At 52.9% G+C, this 24,088-nt stretch overlaps 2 protein-coding genes across 2 annotated transcripts in view; one reads left to right on the forward strand and one right to left on the reverse strand.

Moving 5' to 3' along the window:
- Positions 1-892: 892 nt before the first annotated feature.
- LPIN3 (lipin 3) lies at positions 893-8,838 on the reverse strand. The gene is made up of 19 exons (XM_077787067.1): positions 8,620-8,838; positions 8,179-8,274; positions 7,209-7,420; positions 6,887-6,991; positions 6,334-6,454; positions 5,750-6,173; positions 5,271-5,370; positions 4,987-5,150; positions 4,811-4,904; positions 4,566-4,635; positions 4,373-4,485; positions 3,727-3,781; positions 3,458-3,580; positions 3,068-3,216; positions 2,818-2,904; positions 1,739-1,891; positions 1,343-1,454; positions 1,149-1,252; positions 893-1,037 (listed from the first exon to the last, which is right to left on the reverse strand). Exons 1-19 carry the CDS (start codon positions 8,809-8,811, stop codon positions 893-895), a joined length of 2,619 nt encoding a protein of 872 aa, XP_077643193.1. The 5' UTR covers positions 8,812-8,838.
- An 8,230-nt stretch (positions 8,839-17,068) lies between these two features.
- The window catches only part of ZHX3 (zinc fingers and homeoboxes 3), a 46,048-nt gene continuing 39,028 nt past the window's right edge, over positions 17,069-24,088 (forward strand). The window contains exon 1 of the mRNA XM_077787028.1: positions 17,069-17,155. The gene's annotated coding sequence lies outside the window, so the exon portion shown is untranslated. The remainder of the gene's footprint in view (positions 17,156-24,088) is intronic.

Raw genomic sequence — 24,088 nt, forward strand, 5'->3', positions numbered from 1 at the left:
GACAGATAACGACAACACGGGGCTTAGCGTGTTCCAGAACGGGTTTATTGGGTGGAGAAAATGGAGCCTCAAGACCAGCTTGGAAGGGCAAACAGAAGGTTTTATACAGAAACTCAGAAGCCGGGTGTAGGAACAATAACCAATGAGGGTAGAACTGGGGAAGAGTCTAAGGCAGGACTAACATATCATAAACTTATCAGGGGAAATAGGGGAGTGGAATAACACAAAGTAACAATTAGGGTGTAGAGTGTAACTAAATGGACAGGGAACACTCTGGAAGAAGGGGAGGGGACTAGAAGGAGTGACAGGGAATGTTTTAGGGAAAGGGGCAGGGAAAGGGAGGATTGACAATTTGGAGGGGAGAAGGTTAGGGAAGAGCTTGGGAAGATTGACAACTGGGGAGGGAAGGAGATTAGGGAAGAGAATGGGGGCAATCCTGAACTCTAAAACAAAACACACCACAACAACACTCAAAACCCCAGCATCTTCCATCGACCTTTACAAGCTGGTGGGCAGTTTCAGCTACCAAACTGCAGGTAGCTGGACTGTCTGGAACACTGGTCATACCAGAGGTAGTAATAGCTATGTCAGAGGTTCATCAATAAATACAACAGTGAACAACCAGAACCTTTTAAAAAGAGCCAGACTTTAGAGAAACTACAAACACCAGAAGAGACCCAACTTTCAGGAATTTGTGTTTAGCAACTGGAGTTTTTGTAGAGTCAGAGCTCCCTCTTACTCCCTTTGGCTTCCTGCTAAGGGGTGTCATGGCCTCTATTACAAGTGCAAAATACTCAAGCAGCAAACAGGGAGGACAAGGTGCACCTGGAGCATTTAGTCCTGGCAAAGAACATGCAGGACAGCTCTGGGTCAGCTCTCCACAAGGATGGGGTTAGGGCAAGCCATCCAAGTCAGCATCAGGCAATGGAGGTCTCCTGTAGGCAAAGTGGCTGTACTGTGGGGACACCAGAGCAGTGCTCCCCCTCTGTCCCACAGGAGGGAAGAAGACCTCCACCAGCTCCGACAGCTGCTCATACCTGTCGGGGTAAGAAAGAAGTTACATTGGGGTCATTGAATGTTTGTTTGATGCTTCTCTGCATCAAAGCCAGGTCGTCCCAAAGATGCAGAGGAAAGAACACTTTGCTTACGTTGACTTTTGGTTCTTTGAGAGCTCCTGGATCAGCTCTCCCTTGGGGTTTACAGTGAATATGTGGCTCTCTGGCAGCCCCACTTGCTTGTAAGTGTAGACATCCTGCCCAAGGAAGGCCAGCATGGCATGAGAGCTGCAGGAAGGCACCACCACCCAGCCTGAGCCCTCCCTGCACACTCGAAGACCACTCACATTGGGCCTGTTCCCAAAGCCCGCGTAGAAGGGACACTTTGTAGTAAACAATTTTTGGATGTCTGTCAGGCAGGTGACCTTGAACACCTCTGGCTTCTTCTCAATCACTTCCCTGCAGCACAAGAGACACGGTCACAGTGGCATCAGCTGGCCAGGACTGTGGGCACCAAACCTGTCTGGCGCTCAGGGAAGTGATTTGAAGGGTAAAAGGTTTTGTGCATCAGAAGCTTCACTGTGAAGCTCCAGCAAGGTCAGGCAGCTCCCCTGCTGCCTCCCATTAAAGTCATTGTGCACCAAGAAGGGTAGAGTATTTTAGGGCTGGGGCATCCCTCAGGGTCAAGCTGGGGAAGGGGGTGCTGTCCTCAGGGATATATGAAGTGCAGGAAAAGACAGTACCTGTGGAAGGCAGACCAGAGGCTACTGGGGGACAGCAGCATGGGGCCCATGGGGAGGCCACAGCCTTGCTCATTGACCCATTTGAGGTAGCCTTTGGTGATGTGGGCCATGCCAATAGCCCTGGCTGAGCAGTAGAGGAACTTATAGCCATTCCTAGAGAGAATACAGGGAGCCTCTGTTGAGTTGTGGCCTGGGCAAGGCATTCTCCTGCTCTGAGGAGGAAGAGGTAGCCAAGTACCTGGCCTAAGACCAGTAAGTAAGGTGGCTCCACAAAGAACATGAATCCCTTATCTGGAAACCCAGACTAAACCCAATCCCCACCTGCCTCACACTGGAAGCCCCTGCACCACCCTCCATGCTCGTCCCAACAGCCGCACACCCACCCAGCCCAGCAGCACGGCCCCCATTGCTGCTCAGCACCCTCACACAGCACTTTCATCCCACAGCACTTCCTGTCAATCGGGGAGGGCTGTACCCAGCCCTTGCAGACACCCGGGCGGGGGACAGCTCGGCAGAGGTGGTACCGGGTGGCCAGAGGCAGCAGAGATGCCAGTCGAGTCCCTGCAAGCCTCGGGAGTGCATCTCTCCCACATTCCTCCAGGGCCAGAACGAGCCATCCACAGGCCCACAGTGCCTCTCAGTGGCTACGGGAGTCAAGCACCAAGCTAGAGGCTCCGCAGGGACTCACTGCTGGTGTCACCCCTCGCAGGTGAGTCCCCTGGGTTGTAGGAAGCGATCGCTGGGTGCCCAGAGATACCAGCACCACAGTGTTGGAGACCCTCGTGCCACCTCTCCCAGGTATGACTTTAGGTGGTCTTGTCTCCTCTGCTGCTCAGCTATATCTTCCCAGCAAAGCCTCCACTGACACACACTCCTTCCAGGGAAGGTAATGCCAGCATCTGCTCCCACGGGACCCTCTGCTTTCACCCCTCAACATCACATAGGCAGTGCAGCCAGCATCAGCCACCACTGAGAGCAGGTAGTGCAGCTATCTGGGCCTGCATCAGTGAGTAAGAAGCCCTGACTCTGACTCAATCAGCTTCCCACTTCCCCTTGAACTCAGCTGATCCAATACCTACAGGTGGATTTTGTGGAAGAGTTTAACAATCCCACGGTGAGTCCAATCTTTACCCAGCTGTGGCAAGATATGTCCAAGAGTATCCGATCTCAAAGGAAAAGAGGCCAGGTTAGTGTCATCCAACGTGGCGAGTATCCACCCCCACCCCAGTCAGGTTTGTGCTCCCTTCTCCCTTCCTATGCAAGCCTTTAAAGGAGACTTTCCCCTAACAGGGGAAAACAAGGATTTTGGGGTGGGAGAAAGCCTTTTACTTGGTGATGGTGCCATCGATGTCTGAGATCACCACTTTTTCGTTCCAGTTCCACAGGTAGATGGTGGCCTCACAGCGGCACGTACCCTGGTACTGAGTCGTCACGCTGAATGCCACCTCGTTGGGGCCATCCTGCAGATTTAACCTTCCCTGGGGCAGAGTGGCATCAAAAGTGTTACACCAGCACCAATTCACACCCCTCCAAGGCTTGCCAGAGGCCAAACTGCCACCCAGCCAGGCCAGAGATCTCAAGACTCTACAGGGCGGTCAATAAGGGCAAAATATTTGGATGTCCTATGAAAACATGAGGTCAGGAGTAGAGAAATCCCTGTTTAAGGGTTGTCTCACCCCTACACACATGGACAGTGAAGATGGAGGAATAAATACATACAATTTGCTTAGAGGAGAGCCTCAGGGATTTCTTGAAGGTTGGCAGGGGATTGTGAGTGGCAGTTTCCACTGTGGATATGTCCCCAGGGTGCTGGGGCTCATTGTCACTGGGTGACTCCATTTCCTCCCACCTACACAAAAAAGGGAAGGGGTCAGCCAGAGTCCTAAATAAACTTTCTACCCTTTTTTATTAGGCAAACCTAAGAATAATTAGTCACATAGGAGAACAGGAGTATCCAGACTCCAGAAGATGGCCTGGGAGGAAGGCACTCGCCTCTGCTGAGCAGTGTCACACCACAGTGTCCCCACGCTGGCTTTCCTTGGCCTTGGCTGCTGCTGCAGGCAGGGAGCGGTGTGCTGGTTCTGGTTAATTTTCTTCAGTGACTGACATGTAGCTGTGTTCTGAATTTTCACAATATTATCAACACTGTGTTGAGCTGTGGGCTCAACACAGTGTTGATAACAGAGATGTTTCTATTATTGCTGAGCAGGGCTTGCACAGAGCTTAAGAGCAAGAGCAGGGGCTGCTTTGCTTTTCTTCCAGTTGAAACAGAAATGCCAAAAGAGGTATGGCTGCAGTCCCTGCCTTCACAGGGACACTCTGGTGGAAGGGGAAGCACAGCCTGGTGCTGTGGTGGGACAGAGAGACCAGCAAGCACATGTGGCGCCCAGGGACCTAGCATGATGGGCACATAGCAGGAGGTCTCACCACTACAAGGTCCACATTACTGCATTACCAGGTGCTGCTCTGCTGCTCAGGCATTAACAGACCAAAGGGGACAAATAGCAACCTTAAGAAGTCACCTTGTCAGGTCCTGGAGGTCCTCATAGTCAACCTCAGGCCATCCCTAGGACCCTGCTGCCACCCCTGCCAGCCAGCAGAATGATGCCTGTCCCCTGGGGACATGGTTGCTACACCCACTGCTGCAAACATACCCCCTCTGTTGGGAATTCTCTCCTCCTCCAGGACAACCAATACCTCCTCTCTTTCTTGGGCATCTTCTCCTTTACCAATTGGTCAATGATGTTCTGTGAACATGGCAGAACAGGTCAGTCCTCAGCCCAGACCCTGCTGAGAATTACAGCCAGTAAATGATGATACCACTGACCTCAGGAATGTTCCTCTGGAAAGCCTGCAGGGCCAGGACTATGGGACCAGCCACTGCCCAGTTGTAATACCTGCAAAAAGAGGGATGAGTACATGACCATCCTGCAGCATGGCCAGGTCCCACAACTACTTTGGTACAATCATGCTCTGGGATGGAGTCACATTCCTACAGGAAAGTTTCCACAGGGACAAAGGGGACATGCTGACCATTGTGGGATGAAGCAGCAGGAAGAGCAGGCCACTCACTTCTTGTTGACCATTATCACCAGGTTTGGGTCACTGATGAGCCTTGGATTCTCAGCAAACTGCTGGTAGGAAACCATGTGTTCCATGAACTTCTCTGGTGGGACAAAGGCTGTGTCATGCCATTGGAGGATAGAAAGCATTTCAGGGCTGCAGACTGCCCCTCTCCTCCTGCCTACCATGAGAGATTGGCCTGTTGCCCCTGAGGCCCCCACACAGTGACAGGGCAACTGTGGGCATCGAGTCAGAGTCCATGGGGCTGTTGGCAGGCAAGGTGGATGGCAGCTGGATACACACAGGGTTGTTGGGGTCTGTCACAGGCCTCAAACTCTGCTCTGTGTCACTGTCAGCAAGGGAAGAAATGGTGGTGACACCAGAGAATAGCTTTAAACATACCTCCATCCTTTGTGCCAGGGGAATTGCTCAAAAATGTCTGAGCTTGGCCACCTGGGGCAACTCATACCTCCTGGCCAAATAGAGAGCCACTGGCTTCTTGTCCAGCTCAGAGAAGTCTTCCAGGTTAATGGTACTGGGATCCAAGTGAGGACTTCTTTTGATGGATCCTCAATGCAGAGACAGAAGAGAGAGAGCTTAGCTGAATCTCCTTTACAATCACCCCAGCATCTACTGAGAAAGCCAAAAGCATTTTCCTTATATCCATGAACCATATAAACAGGGCAGACATTTTCCTACTGGAAAAGCTGCAGTAAGTCAACAGCAACAGAAGTGCCTCAAGACACCTGCACAAACATGATCCCTAAATACACTGTGAAGGAGGGCACATTAAATGCTTCTCTGCTATTTTCCCTGACTTAGCAAAGTCAGGATGAAGACAGAAGTCAAGCCAGGAGTTACATTGAAGGGACAACCCAGGTGCTCATCTGAGTCAGACATATCTGCAGGCTTAAACACCACTTCAAGCAGCACCAGTCACCTTCTTACCTTGTCTTCTCTGCCTCTCCAGCTGGGACGTGGGGCTTTCTGAGCCCACCTGCCTTGGAGCAGTGGCTCCCTCAAAGGCCTCCACATCTGGCTGAACCTCTGGCACAACATTCACATCTCTCTTCTGTTTCTCTTGTGGGACTGAGTAGGCCCCCAAAAATCTCTTTGTCCTGACAGCATGGAGGATGTTCCTCAGCCTGGAGATGCTGTTCCCAGCCTGGGGTGCAAGTGTTGGCTCAGTTGCAGACACAGCTGAGGAATGGCCCTGAGATTCTGCTGGGCTTGAATCCCCTCCCAGATGTTCAGAGGTGGCAACAAGAGGGGTTGCCTCATCCACTGGGACCAGTGTTGCAGAGATGGTGGTTGCTGCAGCAGCAGTGATCTTTGTGGAATTGGTTGATTCAACTTGCACCAATTTATTCATCTCAAGGAAAGCAGAAGAACAGGTTTGAGGGTGGGAAGTTGCCCAAAGCATCACACAGAAAAGGACAACTTCCCTAAGGCTGTCTGGCCACAGCCTCCTCTGCTTTCTGCAGGTCTTTTGGACACTCATTCCCAGCAGAAGAGCAAGAGGAGGGACTTACCTGAGGAAGCCTTCCCCACATCCACTTCATGTGGGATTCAGCTGCTAGAGAAAAACTTTCCCGTGGTTTGATCTCCAGTTCAGAATCACTTTTGGAAGAATACTGATGGCCCAACATGAAGCTGCAGGAAGAGAAGGTGATGTGAGGCCTCACGTACGCTGCAGCCCCATGCTGTCCTATCAGTGCAAGGACATTTAGGGCCAAGAACCCTGTAATGCTGGTTTCTCATAAAGTCACTTCTACCCTATAAGACTGTCACTCCTAAAGGACCAAGACCTATGGAAGCTGAGGCCCAAGGAAGCAAAGTGCCAGCAGCTGCCCAGAGTGGCTCATCAGCAGACAGCCCTGTGCACACAGGCTTCTCACACCTGTGACCATGTCCACAAGTGTTCTCTGTGATTTCTGAGCTTTCCTGCAGCCACATCATGTCAAGCTAGAAAAGCTCTCTTCTCCTGACACCTTCAAGTCACTTTTCTACATCTCTTTCCCTACCATGGTGTGTGTGCCCTACTTCCACCAGAGCTGAGCAGAACACCTTGGCTCTGCCCATTACCTGTCCACTTTGAGCACCACCCCATCGGAGCATGGGTATATCTCTTGGGGCTGCAACAACCCAGTTACTTCAACAAGATCAACAAGGGATAAATGTGCTGCACCACTGCAAAGGAGGAAAGAGAGGGAACTTGTGCTACTCTCAAGCAGCAGTCTCCTCTCCACAAAACTGGTAATACCCAGTTTCACCATTCCCCCTGGCTTTCTACTCCATGGGCCCCAGCTTGCAAATGCTTTCCTCCTATTTCAGTACTTCTGGGCATCACCAAATGAACCCACAGGCTTGACCTACTACATCACTCTGCCCAGACCTAGCAGCTCACCTTGGGGCTGGCAGCTCATTTTCGGTCTCATCACAGCTGTCAGAATCTGAGTCCAACACCTCTTTCTTCTTGGGCCTTCTCTTGTGTTGCCTCCTCTTGTGCAGGATCACTCCAATGCTCGAGGCCTCCTGCCCACAGGAGGGTTCAACAGCATCCTTTGGGCACCGCTTCTTGCAGATGGGGGATGTGCAGAGGAAAAAAGGGATGCTGCCGTGGAACAGGGATGGGACAGAGCCCATCAGCTCCCTCCAGCAGACTCCTTTTCAGCCTAGCACTCCTTGCTCTCTGTAGAGTATATTACAGAACTGCACAACCAACACCACAGAACCCTCAGCTCAGTGATTTTGTGGCCTGGCCTAAAAGGAAAGGATTTGTAGCTACAACATGTGAATAAAGGAATGTTAGGATGATCCAGCCACAAGCTAAAGACATCCTTAACATGGGCAAGGAGAGACAGGCAGAAGATGGCACCACAATACCAGAATTACCAAGGTTGCAGATGGGATTTGGCTCCAGTGCCCTTTCCTACTTCCAAACCCAGCCCAAACCAGCAGTGACCACAAGTATGCCTGAGAGAAGAGCTGCCAGGATTTCTGTAAGCCACAACTATCTCATCCCACTTCCCACTGGAGTGGGCAGCCTGCCACAGCATCTGTCTCATTCTCATCTCTGTCACAAGATCCTCTGAGAGGCCAAACTCCAAGATATCCACCTGTCTGGCCAGCAGCCATGCCCATTGGTGGAGGCCAGTCTGGGATGCAGATATTTGGTCTAATAGTCCCTCAGAGTGCAGCCACGTGGGTTGCAAGGTCCTTTGAGCAGGAACCTTTCCAGACACAGAAAACATCAGATGGGACAATGAAGTCACTCTGGGGAAGAGCAGCATTCCAAACCTGGTCATTCTAACTCAACACGGCACTTCCAGGGAGTCAACCATGACACAGACATTCAGCACCTCCTCATAACCAACCTCATGCTCCTCTAACTCCTCGACAAAGAAGGCTTCTCCATTGTTTCCCAGCTTCATGTGCAGATCCACAGGCTTTCCATTGATTTCAATGTCAACCTAGCAAGGGACAGAAGCAGCCTTTCCATCTGAACCCCTTCATCCACTGGAGCACAGGGGCACTTCCAGATGGAGAGGATGGGTTGAAGTTGCTCACAGGGCTGACAGCCACGCAGCCTTTGAGGCAAGGGACCTCTCCCAATTTTCCTGGAGAGCACATTCCTCCCTGGAAATGGAATTCCTCCCTGGGCTCCATTTGGGAGCTTCCCCTCAAAAACTTGGGAAGCACCCCTTTCAGTGGTCTCCCATTCCCCTCAAAGTCTTTCCATAACCTGTGGGTTATAGAAGATCCCGGGTCTAGAGACACTGGAAAGGAAGCGTGGCCCCAGGGCAGGCATCACTTACCACCTTCTCCTTGGAGCGCAGCACCCCCAGCTTCCCAAAGCGCACATGAAATGGGGAGCACTTGAAGGAGTTGTCGGGCTGCCTCACCACGACCACATCGATGCAGCCTGACAGGGTGGCGGGGTTCAGATCCTGGTACAGCTCCTTCACTGTGGCAAAGACACTCTCAGCCAGCTGCCCCACATAGTTCATGGTTTGAGACTGCAAGTGAGAGACATAAATAGACCCATGTAGGGGAAGAGAACTCCAGCAACTAAAGGCAATGTGAGTTAACTGTAGGAGAGTTATATCATGGCTGCAACACAGTCCCATCATGGGGACAGGTAAGCCTCTAGAGAAACTGAGGCAAATACCTGAGGGCTTTGATGAAGATCAGCTAGTGCCTCCAGAAACAGAAAACAGGACAGAAGCCAGAGCATGAGTTATTGCATCCAGCTTGGAGGAGAGATGCCCTTGCCATTGGGATACACCATCACATTTCCTCCTTGAGAGGGCAAATACAACCTCATAGCAGCACCACACAGTCAAGCTGTCAACATCCCATTCAAACAAGAATTGGGCTGGCAGGAGACATCCTGTCCTGCACTGTCCTTAGAAATTCCCAAACAACTCATGTCAGAGAGGTAGGAAGTCTGAGCTGCTCCATACACCACACACTCACTCCGAAAAAAGTCCAAACCTAACATTTCCCACTCAGAGGGAAAGGCATCCCACTTAGGCATTGCAGAATTGGCCAGATGTGGCTCCTCTACAAGCCAGAACTCCTGTGCTGGACAGCACGGGCAGGTGATGGTGTGGTGTTCCCAGAGAGTCGCAGCACAGCACCCAGTGCACACTCAACCCAAAGGGCAGCTGGGGGGAGTTGGTTCCTTACCCAAAGGGATGATGACAAGCATGTGCCACTCGACAAGCCCTCTGCTCCAGCAGGTATCCAGCCTCTCTGATCCGTTTTGCATAAGCTCAGCCCTGTCCCATTCCCAGACATCCCTCCTGGAAGGCAGTCTGAGTGGGCAGATGTGGTTCCCACTCAATGTCCCGTCCCTCACCTCTGCCTGGCAGCCAGGAGTAAGCCCAAATCCCAGATCCTCTCTGGAGGGTGATAGCAGGGAAATGCTAGCCAGCTCCCGAAGCTTCGGTGGCTCCATCAGCTCTGCTGTGGGCAGGGCTCGGATCATGGGGCCTCTCACCAACCTGCTGAGCCCAGCTTTTCCAGGCATTGCTGCTGGGGCAGGCAGCCCTCCAGCTGCTTTCCTGCCTTGCCAGAGGGCCTAGCAGCAAACGAGAGACAGCTCCTCTCTGCATATGGGGGCAGTTTTGGAGAGGAGGAATGATCAGACTGACCCTGATGCTCCCTGGGCAGCACTTACAAGCTTCCAGTTGAGACATACACTGACACAGACCTGGGAAGTGCATAGGGAAAGTCTTGGGCAGAGAAATCCCAAAGGATTTAGGGTGGGGGCTTGGAAATGATCCCCAGATATGATGCACTGAGCACCATCTTCATGAGCAGGGTGCAAGAGCTCAACACAACACTGCAGCCACACAGCAAAACAAGTGCCAGGGCCAGGTCCCCTCTGCAGAACCACTGTCCACCCTTGCCTCAATGGGTAGCTGCCCCCTCCCCAAGCTGCAGACTGCATGGTACAGTTTTCAGCTCAATGAATTTAATTCCCTATGGGCCTCACCTGGGAAGGCTTGAGGAGGGCAGGGAATGGAGAGAAAGAGACTTTTCCCTGCAGGCCTTGGCCCCACCATGGACGGAGCAGGCCTGTCAGGGAGGTGAAGGGTAGGTTATAGTCTGGAGAGACATTAATAGGCAGACATAGCAAAGGAAATGGACTTCAAGTAATATTTAATAAATAATCTCTCTAGAGGAATGGGGCATCTCCAGCGCTCAGCCCCCAAACCTGCCAGGATCCACCATGCAGCTCTTGTGGAGTATGAAGGGGACAGTCCTCCCCTGTCGACAGCTCACATCAACCTCCGGACCCAAAGAGCTGCCCAAATAAACCTGGTGCTTTGCTGACACCCGTGTGCTTTGCTCCTGGGACACCCTGCCAGTGGCACACCCTGCCCACATCCACAGACACATCCACAGACACATAAACACCCACATCCACATCCACAGCCACATCGATATCCACATCCACAGACACATCCACATCCATATCCACAGACACATACACACTGACATCCACATCCACAGCCACAGCCACAGCCACATCCACATCCATATCCACAGACACATACACACTGACATCCACAGCCACAGCCACAGCCACAGCCACAGCCACATCCACATCCATATCCACAGACACATACACACCGACGTCCACATCCACACCCACACCAACATCCACATCCACATCCATATCCACATCCACACCCACACCGACATCCACATCCACATCCACACCAAGATCCACATCCACACCCACATCCACACCCACACCAACATCCACACCCACACCCACACCCACACCCACAGCGCACTCCCATCCATCGCACACTGCAAGCCAGCAGTGCCTTCCTCCCCCATTACCTGGGCAGGTGCTGGGCCTCAGCGGCTCCTCGGCTCCGGGCAGGGAGAGCCCGGGCTGCCCTGTGCAGGGCAGGGCACAGCGCTGCCGCTCGGCTCCCGTCCGCCGGCCGCCGGGGCGGGCCCAGCAGCCGCGGGCCGCGCAGCCCGAGGGCCCGGCGGGCCGGCGCTGCCGGGGCTGGCACCGGCCCGGGGCCATCCCGCGGCCCGTCCCGCGGCCCCTTTGCTCCAGCAGCCCCGGCACAGTGCCCCGTGCCCACGGACACCCTTCCTGCCCCAGCCCGCCGCCCCGCAAGGACACGCTGAAGCCACATCAAGGGTGGCCAAACCCCAGGGGCTCCTCTGCCCTGCGTTGTCTCCATGGGGATGGGAAAAGAGGGCACGCTGAAAGGAAAGCACGTCAAAGCAGACACTTTAAGAAAAATTGATGCTCTCCAGATCTCAGGGAGCCTGAGGGCAGTGGGGAAGTGATGTGGGAGTAGATGGGTGGGCTCAGGTGGGAAACTGAGGTGGTGGGGCTTTTTTGTGGCCCCCAAAAAGCGCATTGACGCCCACCATACTGTAACTACAGGGCAGAGATGTGTCTGGCGTGGGCTTTGTCCTGTATTTCCCTGACTTCTGTGCTGCAGCCTCTCTGCTGGGTTTTGGAGTGATGGGGATTGAGTGGTGGCACTTTAGGGATGGAGGTTGTCCAACACATCACTCATGGAGATGACATTGTGCTGTGAGGGCAGGGAAGCACCAAAGATTGAGGGTAGCTGCTTAGGACATCTTTAGACCCTGAGAAGAAGGATCCAAAGCTTGTTGGTCCCAGATGATGGGTTGATCGGCAGAAATGCCACAGCTCATTCCTAAGTAAGCCCTCTTAGCACCCAGTGCCTCACTTTCCTCATCCTTGCTGATGGCAACCAGAGGCACAAGTTGGAGACACAGTTCCCCTTCTGCCTGTCCAGTGCCAAGCATGGCCTGAGCACAAGTCCCAACATGGGAACTTTCCTGAAGGCTGTGACAAATCTGCTGAGGAATGAAGCTTATTTTCCAGCCGCTTAGTCTCCTGAGAGTTCTGCCCCTCGGTGAAATTGGACTGAAAGCAGCTATTGTGGATGGCCTGGCATGGCTGCAGTCCCTGGGGAGGGTGGGCTGGCACTGCAGGGCAGGCGGGTGACACTTCAGGTGATGTCCTTAGACTAGTGCTTGCTAATGCCACTGGAGTGGGTCTCACCCAGGACAGGGGTTTATATTCTGGAAGCCCTGAGGGTGTAACACAAACCCCAGGGCTGGAACACGAAAGCAAGGACAGATCTCACTGCAGATGTCTGGTAACTGGGGAGACTGCAAATACCTGGTAACTGATAAAAAATGCTGCAGAGGACATTCAGCAAAGGACATCTGAGCACAGGACACCATTTCTTCCTCAGCCAGCTGAGTGCATATGCAAATGAACACGGAGAAGGAACAAAATGCCAGCAGGAGCAAGCGGGCAGCTCAGCCTTGCTGTGGCTCCAAGCCCCCACCCTCTGCATACAAGGATGAGCTCCTGGCACTTGGGCACCCTGCAGAAGTACAGACCTCTTCGCTTACCTCCAAGGCTTCTTGCCCAGCTGGTTTTCCCCACCAATCTGTATTCCTGGTTCCTGACACACCAACCTTTGCTTGTGCCCCCATGCCCCTGCAGCAGATCCCCAGGTGTGCCATGGCTGTTCTGAGTGATGGCTGTTCCTCTTTGCATCCTTCCCTGCAATCCTGGCTTTTACTTCCCTCTCCTTTCTTTCTTTCTCCTCCAAAAAGCCTAGAACACTTTTAATTGACATGGTAATTTTTTTGCAAAGCTATAAAATCATCATTGGTTCCTGCCAGCTGCTTTTCATACTTCCTTTACTCCCCTTTTCTCTTTTTTGGAAGGTGAGTCTTGCATATCCATCCCTACTTGTGCTTGCAATCCTGCACCCCCCAATTACTCTGTGAATCTTGTACATCCTCCCCCAGGAGCTGCTCCATCAGGGAGAGGTTTCTTCCCTCTTTTGGGAACTCCACAACCCACAGATGTTTGCAATGAGCCTTTGCATAACAGATTTCTTTATTAGTCAACTGAGACGCAGTATTTTCAGCTCCTTGCATTCCATGTAGCTCACAGGCACATCCAACTTAGCAGCTTTTGTCCTGCATCCCAGCACTCCCCATCCTTTCTGGATGGCAGCCTTCATCCCTAAAGGAGCACCTCTGCCTTGTGAGTTCCCCATACCTCCACTGACTGTTGTGCTGAAAGCCCTACATCCTGAGATCCTGAGCTCCTCTAGGAAAACTCCATCCATCCATCCATCCATCCATCCATCCATCCATCCATCCATCCATCCATCCATCCACTTATCAGTTGGGAGCACCCACAAACTGCCCAGAAGCCTCCTAAATTTTCCTCTCTCCCAAAAAGCAATTTATGTCTTCAGTCACAGGGTTGGAGAGTGGACAAACTGTGTCAAAAAGATGGGCTTCTTCTTCCCCCTCTTCACATTTTGACAGCTGCTGCAGCCCAGCCAGGCTACAGCAAATTCTCCAACTGCCTCCAAGGTGGGAGTTCATGAGGGGTTTGCCTCCTCCTTTGACCAATACATTATTTCTCTGGGATTTTCTCAGCTGTTTGATTTAATATTTGAGCTGCCTGGGATGCATCTCCTTGCATCCTGCCTTGCTCCATGCCTCTTCAGAGGCCTGAAATGTCACAGGGAGGTCAGATAATCCAGCAGTGAGGCCGACTCACTGGCCAACCCACCTGGCATCATGCTGGCTGACACCTGACACAGCTCAGCTCCCAGAGATGCTGCAGAGGACAGGAGGGGAACCAAGCTGACTAAAAAAAAAAGGGTCTTACTTTGCTTTTTAGACAAGCAAAGCTGGGGCTGGAACAGGAGAAATCCCTCCAGCTGTGGGGCTCAGCCAGTAGCTGGGGACACCAGTACTATTTGCTGGCTGGAAGCCCACACTGCAAACCCCTGCAGCATCTGAATCCTCTTTTCGCCCCAGAGTGAGGAAGCTGTGTTCTCCTGTTCCCTTTCCCACCTGGAAGGATGCTCCAGAACCTCACTGTTCTGTGGCACAGTCCTCTGATGACTACTAGCCTGGCTCCTTTCTCCCTGGGTCTGCTGTCTTTACCTTCACCAGTGTCCCCTTCACATGGGGGTTTCTGGAGATGCTTGCAAAATCCAGGCAGCAGCCAGGCAGGCTGAGGCACAGCTGTAAGGATGCCTTTTCCTGAATGCTGTGCACTGAGCAGATGCTGCAGGCACCACATGTGTGGTGAGGGATGGCCAGAGCGTGGGGCTGGGTGACAGCAGTCAATCAACCCATCACGTCCAAGGTCCTTGTGCCAGGCAGCTCCCAGGAGCAGCTGCTTGCTGCTGGCAGGGTTTTCATCCCTGACTGACATTCCTCTGCTGTGACCCTCCAGGGAATCACTGCCAGACACTGGGATGTGAAAGGGCTTTCTCATTATCGTGGCCCTTTCTCCCAGCACGGAGAATCAGCATTTTAAGAGGAGGGGGAGCATCAGGAAGGTTGGCAGAGCTTCCCGACCCTCAGCTGACTGGGCTGGGGCTCCCATTTCCTTTCCTGGACCAACAAAGAGCTCCAGAGGCTTGTGAAAGGAGTGATTCAGCAAAACAGGATGAGAGGAGAGGCAGAAACACCAAGTCAGCACAGCTGGATGGGTACAAATTCTCATCCTGTGAAAGCCGTGGGGAGCAAGGCTCAGGTGTCCTACTCCCTCAGGCACAGGGACAACTCCTGAAAATCCAGCTGTTCTGCATACTAGCCCTGGAGACAGGAATATAACAGGAAAACAGTGTTGGTTTTGTTTTTTCTTTCCCATTCCCAGAAAAATCAAGTCAGACTGGCCTGGCATGTGATGGAGTGGGTGGGAAAGCCATTTTGTCTGAAGAGGAGGAAATGCCATCCTCAGTCCCCAGTCACAAGCATTGAAAAAGCTGAATTACAGCAGTAGGACTGGTTGAAACCATCCACTCTGGTTTAAAAACATGCTCTGCTGATTTGGCTCCTAGTTTCTGACCTGTTGGAAGTTCACATTTCTTCTGTAAACACAAAGGGTTCAAGCTTACTTAATAAAAAAAAAAAAAACAACCCAGAAAGCTGCAATTCCCATGCAGTTGTGTGACTCCAAGAGCCAGGGCTTGCAGAGAAATCCAGCAATACCCTCAAACCGAGACAGCTGAGAGCCCTGAGCAAAACATGGTCCTGAAAAATGAAGTCTCTGAATTGCGAGCCCTCAGCTTTTGCATCCCAGCTCCTAACAATCCAGCCAGGATATGCACTCTAAAGCAAATAGCTTTAGATAAGCAATACATTTACATCAATGCAACTGACCATCAGCTCCAAATCCAGGAAGAGTAAGATAATGTGCACATTCAGGCAGCTGGAAAATCTTTTATCTTTTGTCCAAAGCTGGTGTCTGATTTCAAGACAAGATCTTTCCAAGACACACTTTGTTTAGACGAAATAGTTTGTGCTCGGTTCGGTTCCTGACCTGTTCACAGCAGGCTGGGAATAACGCTGCCAAAGCCTTGGGGTGTAGTGGTTTGGGCACCCCAAGCACTTCTCCACTCCGGGGAGTGCCGGGGGCTCTGGGGTCCAGCCCCCAAGCGCAGCTCACCCCGTGGCTGGAGCCTGCCCGCAGCAGCCTCCCTCCCTCCCGGGGGGACAGTCCCACCTGCCCGGGGGACAGCGGCTGGGAGAGGGGAGAGGCTGGGGACTTCCAGCCACAACCATCCGTGCCGGCTCCACGCCTTGGGCACCGTGCAGGGCTGTGCCCCGAGCCGCCCGCGGCTTGACAACGCTGATGGAGATCGCGGACCGACCGGACTGTACTCGTCGCCCTCCTCCGGTTCCACCGGAGCCCGGCGCCGGCGGGCCGGTTGAGCTCCCTGCGGGGAGCGGGGGACAGCGGGGTGCACCGGTGTGCATCGCTCCGTGCCCGGCCCCGGCTCTGGCCGCACGCCCACCACCCTCCCCGTGTTCGGTGCCGCTCCCCGGTACGCGCACCCCACGGGCGCTCGGGGGCTGCTGCGAGCACTCGGGGGCAAAGCCCCGGTGCAGCCGCCCGCCGCACTCCCCAGTGCCCGGTCCCGGTCCAGATCTCAGTCTCGGTGCCCGGTCCCTATCCCGATCCAGATCCCAGTCCCAGTGCCCAGTCCCGGTGCCCTGTCCTTATCCCGATCCCGATCCCGATCCCAGTCCAGGTGCCCTGTCCCGATCCCGGTCCCAGTCCCGATCCCAGTCCCGGTGCCCTGTCCCGGTCCCAGTCCCGATCCCGATCCCGGTGCCCGGTCCCAGTCTCGATCCCGGTCCCGGTGTCCTTTCCCGATCCCGATCCCGATCCCAGTCCCGGTGCCCTGTCCCGATCCCGGTCCCAGTCCCGATCCCTGTCCCGGTCCCATTCCCGATCCCAGTCCCGGTGCCCGGTCCCGGTCCCAGTCTCGATCCCGGTCCCGGTGCCCTGTCCCGATCCCGGTCCCGGTCCCGATCCCGGTGCCCTGTCCCGGTCCCAGTCCCTGTCCCAGTCCCGGTCCCGGTGCCCTGTCCCGGTCTCAGTCCCAGTCCCGATCCCGGTGCCCTGTCCCGGTGCCCTGTCCCGGTCCCGATGCCCGGTCCCGGTCCCGATGCCCAGTCCCAGTCCCAGTCCCGATCCCCGGTCCCGGTGCCGGTGCCGCTCCCGGGACTGCCCCGACCCCGGCGGGTGTCCCCGCGCGCACGCGCGCTGCGGCCGGCTGCGGTGACGTCACGCCGCCCGCCCGGCGGCGGAGCGCGGCTGATGCCGGTGTGTGTCGCGCCCGCCCGCCCCGCGCTCCCCCCGCCGATGCCCGCGCTCGGCGGCGCCCGCCCGCCCCGCCGCGCCGCCCGCCCCGCGCTCGGGGCCGGGGCCTCCGCCGGACCGCACCGCCCCGCACCGCCCCGCACCGAGCCCCGCCGAGCCGCCGCGACCTGCCGCGGGTGAGTGCCCAGCGCCCGGCGCGCCGGGGAGGGTCCCACGCCCCGCGCTGCTCTCCCGCCCGCACCCGCTGCCGCCGGTACCGCACAGCCCCGGCAGGTGCGGGGCAGCGGGGCCGAGGCGCTCGCACGCCCCCGTGCCCGTGCGGGGCGCCCACCCGAGGATCGGGACACGCGTGGAGCCCCCCGCCCCGCCGCCGCCCCGGTGCGCCCAGCCCTGCCCTGCCGCTGGCCGCGGAGCGGCGGGGCCGCGCTGCCGTGGGCTCGCCAGAATTAAAATTTAAATAAATCCACATAAAAATCGGGTCCCGCCGCTCTGGGAGCTTTGCGTGAGCACCCGGCTGCGTGGGGCGGCCCGGGACCCACTCAGCTGCGTGGGGCGGCTCGGAACCCCTCCTCTCCCGGCGTGGTCTGGGTTGTTTTTCTTTTAAGCCTGGGTTTTTAGAGGAAGAGAAGTGCTTTTTTCTAGCTGTCAGTGGCTGCTCGCTCTGTGGGCAGCAGACCCCACTCGTGTCGCAGCTAGGGGCTTGGAGGGCCGGTCACAGTGGGGATTTGGAGCTCTTGGTGTTGAGCAGTGCCAGGTTTAAAGTGCCGGTGCTTGGGACAAACCGGGATGTGAGCAGACGGCATCTCCGTGTTCTCACAGGTAGGAGAACCGAGCGGCCGCTAAGTGCCGAGCCCGAGGCCGCGCAGGAAATCTGTGGCGGAGCCGGGACTAAACCCCACATTTCCCGTTCGGTGCTTTTCTTGCCTGGCGGGGGACCGTGGTTTAACCTCACCCTCTCGGGCTGCCGGGGTAAAGTCCTGCCCGGGCTATGCCAGCTCCTAGCCAGGGCTCCTGCGGTGGCAGCCGGGCGTGTGGCCAGGTGCCAGCAGAACGACGCCTCTCCGCTGCAAGAGGTGGATTTGGAGAGCAGAGATGTCCCTTTGGATGGATGCAGGTCCAAGGTGGAGACTGACTTTGTGCAGCTCGGGTGTCACATTGGCTTGGCAAGCTGGCCTGTGTGAGAAGTGGCCTCATCCTGCTGCTCAGACAATACAGTTTTTCAAAGGAGTTCTCTGCTATTCTGATTACCTGATGGGAAACTTTTGGGAGAGTGGGAGGTGATGTGTCTTGTAAGGCCATGTGGTGTACCTAGAAAAGCTCATATACAAGCCTTCCTTGATCTGATTTTTCCCATTTCTGCCGACTAAAGGCATGAACTCTGCCCAGCCATGGGCTTTCTCTCTGCACAGTGCTGTAGGGTGGCTCCAGTTGAACAGGGAGGGTTTCCCTGCTCTTCTCCCTGACCACCTACTCTGGCTGCAGTCCCTGAACAAGGATCATGGTGTCCTGAGGAACACTTCTCCATGGATAGGAAGCCAGAAGTTTACTTCATTATCTGGAACAGTTTATTCTAAACTAATCTCTCTTTAGGAGATGAAGGGAAAAACACCCAGATGCTCAGATGCATTTTATTTACCGTAAAAGAAAACAGCAATTTAATGATAACTTCTATTAACTAGGTTGGGTCTGTGACCTTGATGTATTTTACAGCGTAGCTGAGAAGAGGGAGCAGACTGTTCCAGTCTGTTTATTGTTTCCTCTTAGTGCATCCCAGTAACTCGCAACACATGGATGCCCACACAGTTCTGGAGTCCTGACCCACCTTTGGGGGTGGGAAAGAGGAGGCTGTTGGATCTGATTTGTTTCAGATACAACCTAATCTGTAGCTGGTGTTAATTATATTATAGATGAGTTGGGATTTAGCATAGGTTTTTGTGACAGGGCTCAGCCTCCACAATTCTTGCTACTGTAGAAAAGCTGTAGTAACTTGAAGCCCTGAAGTCACTCGTGGGAGCACACCCCTATCAATAAATTCCTTGTTGTAAAGCCAAGTGAAACCAGCCCCATGGGGACTGCTGGCTTTCATCGGGGAGGCACAGGGGTGGATGCAGTTGGTGCTGCCGCCTGGAGCAGGGTAGCCTGCAGCAGGTGAGCCAGGCTGGTACCAAGAACCATCTGGGTTGTCAGTGTGGGGAGATTTAAACAGCAGTGTGGCTCCAGTTCTCCTTTATACAAGTGTGTCTCCTTGCTCTGCAGGGTTTTCCTTCTATTTAGACCTCCCTCCTGCTCCTCCTCTCCAAAAGCTCTGTCCCCTGGTGTATGCGAGCTTCTCCCTCTGCTTTGGTTACTATGGTGTTACTATGTAAAAACAGCTCATCTCGTAGCTCCTGGAATTATCTGCACCTTGGGTTTGCATTCCAGCCCTGGGACACGGGCCTGTGTCCATCCCTTGTCCAGCCTTTCCCTGTCTGTGTGATGGGACAGGTCTGGAGGCAGTGTTGTCTGCAGGGCACGGCTGTGCCTTGGTCCCATGGGACCTTCTCCAGGTTTCTGGGCACCAGGACCCCTCTGCTTTGTGCCAGGCTGTCACACACGTGCATCTCTTGCTATTCCTCAATGTGGGACAGTACCTGGGCTGTGATGAGCCCTGCAAGACCCGCTCACATTCATCCCCTCCAGGGACTGGGCTGATGGCAGAGAGGGCATCAGCTCTCCGTGAAAACTGTTGGGAATGGAGACAAACAACTGAGAGTCTGTAGAAACCTGTGCAAACAAAAGGCAGAAGCGGGGAGCAGACATCTCCTCCCATCCTGCTCAGCCCCCCCCAGCTTGTGCAAGTTAACCCCCATGGGCTGGCTTGTTGCTGCACACTTTGAGGCAATGGGTCTTTTGCTTCCAATCGCCTGCTATTGTTATTCCTTCCTGTGTTTCCACCTGATTTGCATGTAAAAAAGCATGAGGGAGGTTCACCCCGTGGAGAGGTCCTTGGTTTGCTCACAGCTAATGTAAATTATTGTCTCTGTCATTCTTGCAGGGGGCTGGGATCACCCTGCAATAGAAGGATTTTGTTGGGAGAGCAGGAGCCCAGAGCCAGGTCCAGGTTCCCCCCGCCCTGCTCATCCTAAGGGTGATTTGCCCCATGCAGACACACAACCATGCTGAGTTGTTTATGTCTTTGCATTAACTACATAAGAGATCAGGAGGATTATGTTAATAACTGAAACACCTGCTCCAGGTGGAATGAGTCTAGTCCTGCTATGGACACTATTTTGGAGATCCTGCTTGCTGGTGCCTGATGGTCTTTGTGGTGCAGGTCAGCAGCCTCTCTCCCTCTGGCAGCTGTGATGACTCTTCTGCTTCATAGAGCGGGATGATGCTTCTAATTATAAAGGAAAAAGTCTTGTGCTTCTCCCCTCCTTTGTTTGTTTGCTTTTTCTCTTTCTTTTTTTTCTTTTTTTCTCTTGACAAATGTTCTGAATAACAATGCTTAAAATGCAAATGTAGTGAGCTCGCCGAAGTGGTTGGGAAGGCCTGGTTGTGGTGGAGCTCAGGAGCTGGTGATGACACATGGCACAAGAGCAGAGCCCAGAGCTGGCTTGTCACCAGAGCAGTCACAGCCATGGCAGCCGTGGCTCATCTCCACATGGGGGACACTCTCATGTCCTTCAAAGGCTTTGTGGTTTCTCTTTCCTCTCCCCATTCAGAGGGACTCTGAGAGTGCCCTCTCCTTGTTCTACAGGCACAAGAAGGGAACATTTAACTGGACTCCCTTTTATCTGTGTGTTCTTCACCTCTTATTACTATATTTTTTTTTTTAATTAGAAATAGAAAAATTGGACAATGAGCCTTCTAAACTGCATGTCCAGTTGCAGTCATGGCATCTGTAAGGTTCCTCCTACTGCAGGCCAGCTTTGCCCTTGCTGTTCCAGCCAGGTCCCTCATGTGTTTTAGCACTTGCTTGGGGAAAAAAAAATGAAATAAAATAACATGGTGTTGAGGTTGCAAAAGTTTCCATTATAGCTCCACCCACACTCCTACCCAGTAATGCTCAGAAAATTCAGTCTGGGTGATGGGGCTTCCCTGCCTGCTTTGCTGCTGGGCTCTTGGGGGGAAGGGGAATGGCTTTTTTTTTTTTTTTTTTTTTTTTTTTTTAAATTTAATACAGAGATGCTTGAGAGCCATGTCAGGAATAGGGTGAGGAATGAGCTCTGGCGCCTGGCTCCTCAATGAAGAGCCTGGGTGGTGCAGGTTTAATGTGAGAGCACTCAAAAATTCACTGAGGAACAGGCAGATAAATCAGTGGAAAGGGACTTTCATGGGGGCAAGGTGGTTCTTTGCTCTTTGTGTCAGTGTTGTTTAACTCTTCTTCTCCTGAAGAAGTGCCTTGATGTTGTTTTCAGGCTGATTTTGTCCCACTGGTGTGAAGGCATCAGTTTGCTCCTCTGGGAAGGATGAGAAGGGAGTTAGTTGCTCCTGGAACATGGCTTGGTGTGCAGGATGCTTCCAAATGCTCTGCTCTCATGCCTCAGTAAATAAAAAGGTTTTCATGGGACTTACAAAAAACTTCTCTTTTGGAAATAGGTCAAGCAAATATTTATTTCCCTAAGGTGTCATGCCAGTGTTGCACAAATACTTGATTGGGTAGTCATTTTATTTTTCCCTGCTTTGTTTCTTCCTAAGCACATTCAGTTCTTTTTTTCCAGTGGTTTAAGGACACATATTAATAATTGTATGTAATCAGTCCTGTCCCTCTCTCCATCTGGAAGTCTGTGCATCTTCTGTGGGCTTGTGCCCTACCATTGCAGTGCTGTAAATTGGAAGCTGTGACACTTTTTTCTTTACATCCAGATGCTTCTCAGCTGTGAGAATAATTTTTGTTTTCCAAAAGAGTTTCAGGTCAGCGGTGGTCCAGCTGCTGCAATGAATTTAAAAACAAAACTCCCAGAATACAGCAAAGCTCAACAAAATGGCCATTCTGGTGTCTTGCTTTCCTGTCCTAAAGCCTCAGCTGTGGTATTGCTGGTGTCCTTTTGGAAAGGAAGTCCAATGCTTGGGTTAACCCACAAATGGAGAATGCAGTTACTGCCAAAAGCTTGTGCTCTGCTGTCTGGTGGAGCTTCTGTCTTCCCCAAATAATCAGGGATCATTTGGTATCTGTCTTTAAAGAGGCATTGAAACTTCTTGCCTGCTCTTAAAATGGTAAAAGTAAAGTTTAGTTAGGAGGACCAAAATTAGGCTTGAAGTCTTGGATACTTGATCTTAGAGCTCTTCAGCTCCAGATGTCCTCAGTGTAGGAGTAGCAAGGGTCTGAGCTGGAGTGCACTGGAGTACTTGGAGTATACTTTGTGTAGGAGGATGTTTGAGATGAGGTTGTCTTGGACGCTTTTTGATGTGTAGCATATTTAATGAACTGAAGTCTTGGGTCTGTGTGTGAAGGATCCAAATGGATTCCTGGCTCCTTGTGCTTGTACACAGGGTAGGCTGCAGTGGCTGAAGACCATCCTGGTGACTCCAGGTCCTGCCTTGGGGCATGGGAAGCACAAGGATCATTCCAGCTTCCAATGATGGAAAGCACTGGCCTTGCTCTTACAGCCTGCAGCCTTCAGGCTCTGGTCAGCCTTGCAGAGGTGGTCACCTCTCAAGCAGCACCTTGAGCAGGTGGCTTTGGACCCCTTGAAGGGGTGAATGTGATGCCATTTTTCTTAGCCCTGCTAAGACAGGTGTTTACACTTTGCATTAAAGGTTAATTGGCTTTTACACTGCTTCCTGGTTGTGGGGTGGCCCTTGGAGATGGATCAGCCTGACCTGTGCTGGAAGTTGTGCAAGCCTGCTGTGTGCTGTGCTTTGATTTGTTAAACAGGATGTAAAAGCAGGGTCCCCATCTGAAATGTATCCTGCTCTTTCTTTCTTTGCTAGGAATCATTTCCACGTCAGAAAACATTTAAGAGAAGGGAAGTGTCTCTGTTTTATAGAGGCAGAGCTGACTTAAACCCAAAACTCTGAGCACAGACACCCTCAGCTGTGCTGGCACAGGGGAGGCAGGCTGTGGTCTGGGCTGTGAGCAAGCAAATGATGTGAATATTTCATTTAGATCATAATCCACCTGTTGGGCTTTGCTCCCCCAGCCCTGCATGCACTGGGAAGTGCAGCAGATGTTTTAAATGGCAGCCAGCACTCCCTGCTCCAGTGTCTGGCATCTCCATGTTGCTTTGCAGGCAGGAAAGACGGAGACTGAGGATGATGTAGCAACTGCTGCAGGTCCTTTTTTTTTAGTTATTTTTCCTCTGTCCTGTCTGCCTCCGTGGTGTGGTGTTGTCCTGCTCTCCCAGCCTGTGCTGAGCTGTGGTTACTGTGCCATGTGCCAGCATAATTTCTGGAGGTTGGAAATTTGGCCCTGGGAACACAGTAGGGCTTATTAGAGCACTAGAAATGAAGGTTCTGTGGAGTTGGTGTACTGGGGGTTAATTTTACAAAACTCGTGTCCAGTGAGCAGTCACTGTGTGTCCACCTGCTCCTAACCCTTTTCCAAGTTCCTTTTGCTACTCTGTGCTCTCCTGATTTTCCTAGCATCTCTTTCTTTGTCAGTTCTTTAGATGTGTTTTTTCAATCTTATTTTCTGCTGTGGGTTCACCTGTGTGTTTCCCTTTGGTGTTGCAGGACTTTGCTTTTCTTGTAGAACAGGATTTAGGTCTCCGAGCAGTTTGTGGGTGCTGAGCAATTTGTGGCAAGCAGGAGATTGGGGTGTTAAAGGAATTTTTAAAAAGCCTTCGTGGTCCTACTTTGATCTTCTCTGGCACCCGGGATAGGTTTTGATTGTTTGTTTTGGTGGGGTTTTTTTGTGGTTTTTTTTTTTTTTTTTTGTAGTTTTCAAGGGGATGGTTGGAAGGGAGAGCATTGGGGTGAGAAGCAGCCTTTGCTTTGAGGGGTAACCACAAATAAACAGTGCTGCAAGGCAAACACTGCATCCCTTGTGTGCTCAAAGCCCTGCTGTTGACAATATTGTTGTGCTTGTCCAGGTGAAATGAGATGGTAAACAGTATTTGAGATGCAGCAGTGAAATTAGGGATCTCTCTAAAAAAAGGGTTTCCATAAGGACAACCTGAGAGCAG

Source organism: Lonchura striata, chromosome 17 (genome assembly GCF_046129695.1).
Source record: "Lonchura striata isolate bLonStr1 chromosome 17, bLonStr1.mat, whole genome shotgun sequence".
Lineage (NCBI taxonomy): Eukaryota > Metazoa > Chordata > Aves > Passeriformes > Estrildidae > Lonchura > Lonchura striata.

Bases quoted from the DNA above. Each gene is read 5' to 3' on its own strand.
- LPIN3 (XM_077787067.1), bottom strand. From the start codon at position 8,811: ATGAACTATGTGGGGCAGCTGGCTGAGAGTGTCTTTGCCACAGTGAAG. The intron at 3,581-3,726 runs GTGCCTTCCTCC...TGTAGGTGGGAG, and splicing joins ACACTGCTCAGCAGAGGCGA to GAAATGGAGTCACCCAGTGA. The intron at 2,905-3,067 runs GTAAAAGGCTTT...TTTTCCTTTGAG, and splicing joins ATCGATGGCACCATCACCAA to ATCGGATACTCTTGGACATA.